Genomic DNA, 11,890 nt, shown 5'->3' with positions numbered 1-11,890 from the left:
GATTCTGCACGTGCTACCATCATCGTTCGAAATGTTCAAATCGAGTTAGATGATGATAACTCGGGATGAGGATAAGTCCTTAGACGAACTTATTATGCAGCTTTGCCCATATGAACGCAATTTCAAGAAACCGGAGAATGTTGAAGGTCAAGAAGCTTTAGTCATCAATGAGAAGTATTCCAAAAGCAAGAATGTAAGTGCTAAAAAGGACAGTATTTGCCATTACTGTAAGAAGAAAGGCCATTGGATAAAAGAATGTCGCAAGTGGATTGCAGATGACAAGCCTTCCAAGTCACAACCAGTTAAGAATCATACACATGTGGCACTACATGCGATGTCAAACGAAGTAAATATCGCAGATTCAAGTTTGGAATGGTGGTTCGACAATGGTGCAACAAAGCATGTTACCAATTCAGATAAGTATTTTGTGAAATGCGAAGAATTTGAACAACCCAATTCAATACAGTCTGCAGGAAAAGAGTGTTTAAAAGCCATTGGGAAGGGAAAAATAGAGCTGTTATCGAAAGTCAACAATAAGGAAAGAATTGTAACTCTAAACGATGTATGGTATGTTCCAACTATATCTCGAAACCTTTTTTCGATTTTAGCTGCACACGATAGAAACCCAAATAGCAAATTTACATCTACCACAAAAGAATGCAAAATGTACGTCGATGAAGAACTTGTGGTACATGGTCAACGAGAAATCAATGGCACAATATACAAGCTTAATGTCCGTCCAAATTCACACACACAGAATATATCCCTGCTTGAAGAAAAGTCGGTGTTACAGTTATACCACGAACGCTGGGGACATCAGGACTATCGCCATGTTAAAATGAAGCTTAAAAAGAAAATGGGAATTTCAGTGAAGAATACAAGTGAAAATTGTGAACCATGCATTTTTGGAAAGTCTTCTAGGAAACCTTTTGGAAGACGTGACGCTGCTAGTCAACCAGGAGAAATAGTATCAACAGATGTATGTTTCCCTTTTCCACCTTCATTCAGAGGAGACAGGTACCTTGTAGTATTTAAAGATCATTATACGAAATATCGATATGGGTTTTTCTTAAAACAAAAATCAGAAGTGAAAGATTCGCTTAAAGAGATGTTGATTCACGCAAAATGTCAAGGTCACACTGTAAAAACGTTAATTAGCGACAACGGTGGCGAATTTGACAACGATGACGTCAGAAAAATTCTTGCTCAGCATGGAGTTACTCATAAGTTGACTGCTCCATATACCCCGCAGCAAAATAGGTGTGCTCAAAGAGAGAATAGAACGATCGTAGAAATGGCAAGGACTTTCACGTACGCAAATAAGGAAACTGAATTTCCAGAATCACTATGGTGTGAATTTGTGAAATCAGCAATATATATTTTAAACAGAACAGGAAAGTCATCCGAAGCTGATATTAGCCCATTCGAAAAATGGTATGGTAAGAAACCTAGAATCCGACATTTGCGAATCATTGCGTAGACATGTTATATGCACATTCCAGGTCAAAAGCGAAAGAAAATGGACATAAAGGCTGGTAGGATGGGGACGAGAGATATCGTATTTATATACCAGAAAAGAGAGAAGTTCATGTTTCGAGAGATGTTAAATTTGTAGAGAAAACAAATAATAATCGCTTAGAAGAAAAAAAAACAACGTAAAATCCAACGTAAATCCTGATACACAACGTATTGATTTGTCAAAGATTAGACGTTTCAATGATTTAATTCAAGATGATGAAATTCAGAGTGGACTGAATGAAGAGTTGGATCCAAACATAGAACCACAAGATGATCAATAAGCCAAAGATTCACCAAATTTAGAAGAACAAAATGATAAACCTTCGAGCAGCAACCCTGAAGATAATTTAGAGAGAAATGCAACATCTGACAGTGAGTTTGAAGATGCTATATCAGGAAGCAACGATGGACAAGAATCTGAAGAAGAGAATTGCAATTACAGGAAATTAAGAAATAGAAAGGTAATAATTTCAAAAACAACTCATGACGAATTGGCTATGGTTTCCCGGGAATTTATTAATAGCATAGAAACTCCAAATTCATATTCTGAAGCTACTAAAGGCGACCAAAGATCAGAGTGGGTAGCAGCCATGGAAAAGGAAATGAATTCGTTAATAGAAAACAAAACATGGGTACTTACCGAACTTCCGAAGGGTGCTAAAGCTCTCCCATCAAAATGGGTTTACAAAGTAAAAACCAAAGCGGATGGCAGTGTGGATACCTTCAAGGCGAGACTAGTTATTAAAGGATATAATCAAACAAAAGGACTTGATTATGACCAAACGTTCAGTCCGGTAGCAAGGATGTCCACAATTCGGTCTCTGTTAAGTGTTGCAGTCACAGAGAAGATGCACTTAGCACAGTTCGATGTTTGGACTGCCTTCCTTTATGGAGAGTTGGACGAAATAATTTTCATGAAACAGCCAAAAGGATTTGATGACGGAACAAATAGAGTTTGTTCTCTAAAAAGAAGTCTGTATGGTCTTAAACAAGCACCACGGTGCTGGAATACTAGAATGCGAAATTTTTTAATCAAATTGGGATTTAAAACAAGCTCGGCTGACAGTTGTCTATACATCAGAGAGAAACAGGGGAAGAAAATCATTCTTGCTCTGTATGTAGACGATGGTTTAGTTGCTGCGTCTGATGTAAACGACTTGAAGATCTTTCTGGAGGAACTTAAAGCTGAACTCAAAATTACACACAAAGATGCAAATTACTTTCTTGGTCTAGAAATTGAAAAGTCGGATGATTCTGTAAAGATAAGTCAGAAGTCATATGCTAAGAAAATTTTGGAAAAAATTTAACTTTTCTGAATGTAGAGCAGTATCAACTCCGATGGAAAGTACAACAACCGTTGCAGAAGTTCAAAAATCAACAAATGATTTTCCGTATCGTCAAGCAGTTGGAGCAATAATGTATTTAATGTTGGGAACTAGGCCAGATTTGGCATTTAGTGCCGGTGTTCTGTCAAGATCTCTGGAATCCCCTACAAGTGAAGATGTACAAAGACTTAAGCGAGTTCTTCGTTACATTGCTGGCACACTTGACTATGGAATAATTTACAAAACGAACGGTTTAAAGAAATTGGAATGCTATAGTGATGCAGATTATGGAGGCTGTATGAGCACAGGACGATCAACAACTGGAGTAGTAGCATGTTATGCAGGCAGTCCTATATCATGGATAAGTCAAAGACAGCCAACCGTATCTACCTCAACAACCGAAGCTGAAATCATAGCAGCGAGTGAGGCCGCTAAGGAATAGATGTGGTTGAAAAGCCTCTACAATGACTTAATTAATTATAATGAAGTACCGGTAATACACATCGATAATACTGCTGCTATCAGACTGTCTCAAAATCCAGAGTTTCACAAGCGAACGAAGCACATTTCTTTAAAGCACTTCTTCATTCGTGAAAAGGTAATTGAAGGCGATATTATCGTGTCTCAAATCTCAACTGAAAATCAAATTGCAGACATGATGACCAAACCATTACCAAAACTTCGATTGCTGCACTTCGTAAAAATTTTAAATATTAATCATTTAAACAAGGGGAAGTGCTGAAGTACTGTGTTTAATCAATTAATATTTTACATTGTATAAGTAACCTTTGCTTTTTGTCTTTTATTCTACATACAAACTTCATTGTACTTTGTATTTTCACTTCAATAAAATTATTCAACTCAAGAGACATAGTCCATAACCATTTTAGTGACATTTTTTAAATATTGGGGGAAGTACCGGAAGCTGTGGACCGGTATTGCCCATCTCCGAACTGAAACTGAAGTTTGAAGGCCAAATTTTGGACCAAATCGGTTGATCAGTTCGAGAGTTATCGTGCTCTCCAGTCACTTCATATGGTGCCATGGGGTTTTTTACACCTTTCGGACTGTCTTGTCAAGAAGTATGGACTTGCCCATAAAATCTTTTACCGTCGTAATTGAAGCAGCGAACTTAAAGTGAACTTATCCGAAATGTTGTGTAATAGGTACCTGAAGAAGTGGACAAATAAAGTCCATATTCAAACGTGATCTATATCTGCTAGATGTATTTGGATGTGTAAAGTGTGAACCAAATCGGTTACTCTCTTTAAGAGTTTTTGTGCGCACATTTTTTCCGAACATTTTTGAACATTTGTGTGGAAGGTACCGGAAGGAGTGGACCGATTGAGTTCATATTGGAAACTCATCTAAGTCTGGTAGACATTTCACGATTTTCAAAGTATGGACCAAATCAGTTACTCCCTTCAAGAGTTACCGTACGTACAAATTTTTCGAACATTTTCGAACTTTTGTGGGGGAGGTACCGGATGGAGTGGACCGATATGACCCATCTTCGAACTTAAACTAAGTTTGGACAAAATATTACAAAATGTGGATCGGATCGATTGATCCGTTCGAGAGTTATCGTGCCATTATTTCGATGAGGCACATTTTGCCCGTATGAAAGTGTATATACCATCGTTAGCATAAATGCTGAGGGTATAAAAACATTTTTGGTCGTGTCAAAATGTATATTAGGGTTCTGACGTTTTTACAACCTCATATCCCTGTATCATATTTTGGTGAAAAAACCACACGAACAAAATGATTTTAGTATTTGAATTTATGAGAATTATGGCCAATTTTTTGAAGTCGCTGTCTTTTTTTATATTTCAATGAAATAAAGTTATTACTAGGCAAAAATTTTTGATGAAATGTTTTGATAAATTAGTACTACCCACAAAACTATTCGTTCCATCTTTTTGTTTCCAATTTCTTCGGGCAGATTTATAAAAATATCATTTTTAACAACTAATTTTGCTGGTAGATTTCTTGGATATTCCAATTGGAACTTTTGAAATGGATTTAAAAATCAGAAACAAGCACGTTCCAATTAGATTCTATATGACTAGAATCCAGTTATGTATTCAAACATGATCTATTCTAATTAAAAAAATCCCCGTATTAAATGAGATTTAGTTTTCTTATATTTATCGAAGTTGAGAACCTTGTATTAGTACAACAATACATACATATATTCATAAGAAGCATTCACAACAATCTGGTTTCAACGGATACATACAAAAGTCTAAAAATCGTAGTCGACTTTTGTTTGGAGAGAAAATCGCATAATCGATTATCATCGATTTTCGAATTTGCCCATAAATTGTTGACTTGGCGGTTTTACAATTTCAAAAGAAAACTCGAAAATCGACGAATAGTCGATTATAATCGGTTATGAAAAGTCGAGTTTTAAGACAACTGAAATAATCGCCAGACCGAAAAAACGCATTTTTATCCCAGCAAAAAGTTTGCCTCCCAAGATGCAAATTATGCATTTTCACTTATGATTTTTACAAGAGCGTGACTACTGAATGATGCACTCCATTACCACTGCATTTTATCTATTACTTTGGAATCTCATTTTAACTAACCCTTTAGGATAAAATAGGATGCAATCCAATTTGCATCCAAAGCACGTGTTTTGATGCAGTGCTTTGGATGGAGTCAAAAGACACTCTTCGGAATGTGTTTTTATGCAGTTCAAAGATGCAATAAAAATGCAAGAAATTGTAAAATAAAAATAATTTATTATTTGTGTAAGACAAAAATATTACAAACTTTAATACATAAACACAAATGATTAAATTTCTTCATTAAATTCAATCGCAACTGTTTTTTAGGTACCTACAAATGGGTTTGCTTGCTTATAGGGTTCACTAAGGAACTGCTTGTAAAATGTATCGAACGGAGTACCTTTCACAACTCACTTGAACTGCATCCGGATGCGATTTAAATGTGAGAAATGGATGACAATCGTTGGATCGCATCCAAATGCTGTTAAAATGTAAGGAATTGGAATGCCTTTTTTACGACTCCGATTGAACTGCATCCAGATGCTGTTAGAATGTCAGGAAGGCATGTCATTCGTTGGATCGCATCCGATTGCGCGTAAAATGTGGGGAATGGTGCCTTTTGCACGACTCCGTTAGAACCGTATGAAATCATGCCGTGAAGGAACTAGTCTGCATTGCACTACTTCCAATTTATTTTGCTGGGATAGCTCACAACAGGCATAATGTGGTGTAAGTGTATGTTCGCTAGTACATCGGTGATTATGGACACTTTTTTCAAGCTAATTCAATTCGTGTCTAACTTTCAATGGATTCAAATTCAACTTCATAGAGCGTTTCTCATCTTTGAGAGTAGTCTCAATATTATGGAAGCCAGCGGTTCGTACGTATTGTATATCGCATTTTTTCTCATGAAGATTATTTGAAAACATTGCATTTGGATGGTAAGTTTGTTCCCCTTAATATAACTCTTCTTTTGGCTAATATATTTTTTATTGTGAAATTTATGAAACCACTTGACAATGATGCATGATTAGTGTGGGAGAATTTTAAGGCAAGTCTATTGAAAAAAGTCTGGCTTACAAAGTCAATCCTTATTCTTAAACCGAAGATTTACAAATTATCCTTACCTACACAAATGATCCTCAATTACATACTTATACGCAGAAATGTCAACATCGTCTTAAGTGACACTTAACATAGCTCAAAGAAGGGTGGGTCCTTCGAGACCAATAATCGCATTAGCAAGGACAATACAAAACAGCAATAACAATAACAAGAAACCAAATTTGTCAACGTACAAATTTAAATCCTTATAAAAGGTATTCAATGAGCAAGGGGTGTGTCCCTTACTTTTATGACGTCTTTATTCTCTTCTCCTTTCTTTAAATAACATTTATGATTGACGATGACAAGTTGTTCCTTTCGACTTGACCTGCATACAAAAGCCGTGCTACCTTAGATGCCGTGAAGAAGAGCTCTTGAATATGTCAAAAAGAAGTAAGAAAATCGTATTAACATAACAGTTATGCAAAGCGTTTCTGAATAGACGAGTTTACACGAAAGTGAAATGTATTCGTCATAATCAATCTTGAAAAAAAAATTTGACATTTTTTTTCCTTTTATGACTTCTCTCAATTGGTAAAGTAATGTCAAGTGTTGAGTTTTATTGTTGTGCTTATTTGTTTTGCCGTCGACGAAAAAGAACAATTTGATGATGGATTGTTTGTACTCTATAAATTTGCATGTAATTGATCTGGAGTTTGAGTTCTTTAAGATTGCATGTGAGAAGTTAGCCTTCTGGAGTTTGAGTTCTGCTTTACACGCAGAGAAAAAAATATGATTGATCCAACAATATTCGAAGAGCAAAATATGTATTGTAAAGATATTGTTAAATTCCAAATGTAGTATTGTGATTCCAACAATTGGGTTTTGTTAAATCCAAAAATAGTTTTTGTCAACTGGACAATAGTTCTCTCTTTTCTTCGACAATTTTTTCTCTTCTCTCGCTATTCGATGCCGTGTTGAAAAAAAACAATTATGGTGAGTTTTGTTTGTATGACATGATGCCTTTATCTTTGTTTTTGTGTGTATGTATACCAACAAGGTATTGTTTCATTCTTCTATCTTCATTGTGCTTTGAGGTTTGGTGTTATACCGGAGTATGTTATGGTGTTTAATTAAATTTAAAATTATGTTATGGTGTTTAATTATTCCTTATGTTGTGGTGGGTGCTTGTGGCTTTTTGTTTGTCTTTGTTGTCAGCCAATGCAGCAAACCATGTATTGCGTTCATCAATGATTGCAATATTATACGCGACATTTATATCCAAGTTATGCGAAAAGTGTATATGAGAAGTATATAAACTCAAATCAAAAATTTCTGCTGTTTTTCTGGGTTGACAATACTTTTTGTAAACAAAATTAGATTATGATAGTGCGGAAATTCGAAAGTTGTTTTTGTTTTCTATGTTTGGAACAAAAGATGGTATTTTTGGATTTGGATTACAATGTTTGAACAAAACAAATACATTTTTGGAACCAATACAGATATTTTTGTTCCAACAAAAGCGAAAAATATTTTTTCTCTGCGTGTATCAACAGGCTAAATGGGGTTTTATTAAAAATTTTACGGTGACACGAAATAAAAAAGGAACATATATTCGCTCCAGCAGTTTTAAAAATAAAACATATTGCTCATTTACTCAAAGAGTGACACATCTCAAAAAATCTAGTTTCGAAAAAAAACGCGTTTTAAGTTGGAGATTCAAATTTGACTTCCCAACTTAAAACGTTTATTCCACAAAAAAATAAAATAACTACTTAGACCATATTTTGCAAACAGCTAGTCAGATATTAGTACTAAATTTGTGTGTAAGATCAAGCATAATTTGAAGTATTTTAGTGCTTCATAAACTCAAAAACTTATTTTTATTATGCCATATCCGTAGTAAATGAACTGTAACTCGCAGAGTTTAAGAGATATGAACACAAAATAAGGTAGAAGTCGTAGAAAAAATTGAAATTGCTAACACAGAAAACGATTTTTTTGAGTTATGTCACTCTTTGAGTATATGAGCGATATGTTTTTTAGCATTTTTGTGGACTATTAGTGGCCGACATGGCCTTGTTAAAATAATGGGAGAGTAGGTTGATTTGTAAATTGTTACGGCTACCAAAAAACCCTTTATTTGGTAATGGGAATTTTACTGAGGGTGTGGTGGCTTGAAAAAAATCAATTATTATTTACTTTACAAATATTATTTTACTAGCAAAGTGCCCGCTACTTCGTATGCGGAAAGGATATAAAAAACAAATAAACAATATATAATATGAAATATACAATATATAATATGGCGAACACTGAAAATTTTATTGTACTTATACCAATTTTAATCAATATTTATTGTTATTTTAGTACTGTTCGTACCGCTTTAGTTCGATTTTCAAAAAGATCAGCCGTATCTCACCCTTACATGTTAACAGCTAGACCAACATTGTACACCAGTACTAACACTAAATCCAAAAAATGCAGATTCCAGCACTGTTCCTACACCCAATAGTACGATTTTCCAAAACAACCTAAATCCTTCACTTCACCAGTAACCTTAATTCAAAAAAAAAAAAAAAAACAGGATTCCAGCGCTATCGGTGCACTCAAATTGTACCATTTGGTATATTTCGTGGCCATAAGTACGAATTTCAGAAACTACCTCCATGTCTCAATCCTACACTCCAATCGTAGTCTTACCAAATTCCAGGATTCCAGCTCTATTCGTTCCCCCAAATACCCACTGTACCAAATTTAGTATCATTTAGTACTTTTCGTGCCCATACTGCTTCCATTCTACCCTCCACCTGCAGCCTTAATTCAAAATTTCAGGATTCCAGCTCTATCCGCTCAACCTAAATCCAAATTGTACAAAATTTTGTACTTGTCGTACCCACGAATTTTCAAAACTGATTCCATTCTACTCTTTAATTCAAATTTCAGGATCTCGGCTCTATCCATTCGCCCAAATCGTAATTGTACCAAATTTAGTATCATTTGGTACTTTTCGTACCCATAAGTACGAATTTTCAAAACTACTTCCGTTCTACTCTCCAACAGAAGCCTTAGTTCAGGATTCCAGTTCCATCCATTCGCCCAAATCGTAATTATTCCAAATTTATACCAGCCTTAATTCACAATTTCAGGTTTCCAGGTCTTTCGGTTCAACTTAAATCCAAATTGTACAAAATTTAGTACGATTTAGTACTTGTCGTACCCATGAGTACGAATTTTCAAAACTACTTCCATTCTAATCTCTAACAGCAAGCAGCCTTAATTCAAATTTCAGGATTCCAGCTCTATCCGTTCGCCCAACATCGTAATTGTACCAAATTTATGGGTCTATCTTGTATTGTCACTAAACTTGAGTTGCGTTGTCAGTTGTCTGCCCGACTGAGACGAAATGTTGTACCATTAATGTCAACTCAACTGGGTGGTCGATAAACATGTTATCGATCAGTGTTTTTTCAAACTTGTGACCTCTATTCGCCAAAAAAAATAAAAAAAAAATAAATAAAAATAATTGCGCTTTGGATAACTCTTTTGTGTATTCTGGACAATATTTTAATATTTTGGCCGAGTTTTCGAGCAAATTTGGAAAACAACCCAAGATTGGAATGTAACCTGCCCATTGAATCTTCGGATCGTCAAGTTTTATTTGCTGTCCCAAAAAATGATAAGTTCGGTGGAATTATTTTTTGATGATGAAGAAAATATACAGGACATTGCATCTATTAGAAGAAATTTGAGGTCGAATCCATTGGAATTGCCATCTGCACTGTAAGCTGATGATCATGTGGAAAGATCTGTATAATCAGTAAATTATCTCAGGTTTAAGGCGTATTTTGGATTGCCAAAGGATGCCGTAGTTTACGTTGTGGAAACGTTAAAGGATGACTTCAAAGAAAGTTACAGATAGGAATACCCCCCCACTTTTAAAAGTGTGCGCAGCGTTGCGATTCTTGGAGGACGGAAGTTTCCAAAAGTCCCATGGCAATGATTTCAACAATTGCATGGCTCAATCTACATTGTCGAGAGTATTGAAGGAAGTTGTCCACTTGATAGAGGACAAATTGTGCCAAAATTGGATCGTTTCGAAGATGGCAGAGGAGGAAAAAAGGCAAAATAAAAACCATTTTTATTCAAAAACGAAATTCTCTGGTGTAGTTGGCTATATAGATGGAGGATGTTCGTCATTTGTACTTAAACTGAACCCACTGTATTTGTCACCAAATTCATTTGCAAAAGATTTGCTGCTGTCCGCCACAATTGTTATCGATGATCGACCCCTTAGTATTATTTGGTACTTTTCGTACCCATAAGTACGAATTTTCAAAACTACTTCCGTTCTACTCTCCAACAGTAGCCTTAGTTCAGGATTCCAGCTCCATCCGTTCGCCCAAATCGTAAATATTCCAAATTTAGTACCATTTAGTACTTTTCGTACCCATAAGTCAAATTTTCAAAACTACTTCCATTCAACCCTCCCACTGTAGCCTTAATTAAAAATTTCAGGATTCCAGGTCTATCCGTTCAACTTAAATCCAAATTGTACCAAATTTAGTACCATTTAGTACTTTTCTTACCCATAAGCACGAATTTTCAAAACTACTTCCATTTTACTCTCCAACAGTAGCCTTAGTTCAAAATTTCAGGATTCCAACTCTATCCGTTCGTCCAAATCATAAGTGTACCAAATTTAATACAATTTAGTACTTTTCGTACCCATAAGTACTAATTTTCAAAAATACGTACATTCTACTATCCAACAGTAGCCTTAATTCAAAATTTCAGGATTCCAGCTCTATCCGTTCGCAAAAATCATAATTGTACCAAATTTAGTACCATTTAGATCTTTTCGTACACATGTGTACACTTTTTCTAAGCCACCTCCTTATCTCAACCGTACCTCTTAACCTTGATTCTCACACCAAATTTAAACCTTTAACCTTTATCCGTTCACAAAATACGAATTGGCACCAAATTTAGTACACTTTAGTACTTTTCGTACACTTATAGTTCGAATTTCTAAAAACCTTTTAGCACATCTTTCCATCAGTGACCTTCATTCCAAATTTCAAAGTTCTAGCTCTACCGGTTCGCCAAATACAACCGGTACCATATTTAGTACGTTTTAGTACTTTTTGGGCCCTTCCAGTTCGAATTTCCAAAAACCCAGCCTTATCTGACCCCTTCGGACCAAGAGTGACCCACACCCAAAATTTCAGGATTCTAGCTTCAGTCGTTTCGTCTGGGCGTTGATGAATCATTAAGTCAGTCAGTCAATCACTTTACTCTTTTATTAATATAGATTTCATCAAGTTTCCTTTGGCTTTGTAATTTTCTATTATCAACTTAGCATGATTTTCATAATTTATGCATTTTGTGACAATCAAAATAATTTTCATTTTTCCAGTTAGTTCTAATTTGTCTTTTGAAAAATAAACATTAAATTTTTTATAAAATTAAATTGTTGTGGATTTG

At 35.2% G+C, this 11,890-nt stretch overlaps 1 protein-coding gene across 1 annotated transcript; it reads left to right on the top strand.

Annotated features, from left to right (window-relative positions):
• Positions 1-2,934: 2,934 nt before the first annotated feature.
• On the top strand, positions 2,935-3,285 carry LOC141403209 (uncharacterized). Its single transcript, XM_073985391.1, has one exon. It carries the CDS (start codon positions 2,935-2,937, stop codon positions 3,283-3,285), a length of 351 nt encoding a protein of 116 aa, XP_073841492.1.
• Positions 3,286-11,890: the final 8,605 nt, after the last annotated feature.

Source organism: Musca autumnalis, unplaced genomic scaffold (assembly GCF_047663935.1).
Source record: "Musca autumnalis isolate F117 unplaced genomic scaffold, ASM4766393v1 scaffold_4, whole genome shotgun sequence".
NCBI classification, from domain to species: Eukaryota; Metazoa; Arthropoda; class Insecta; order Diptera; family Muscidae; genus Musca; species Musca autumnalis.
This window is presented reverse-complemented; position numbering and strand designations above follow the sequence as displayed.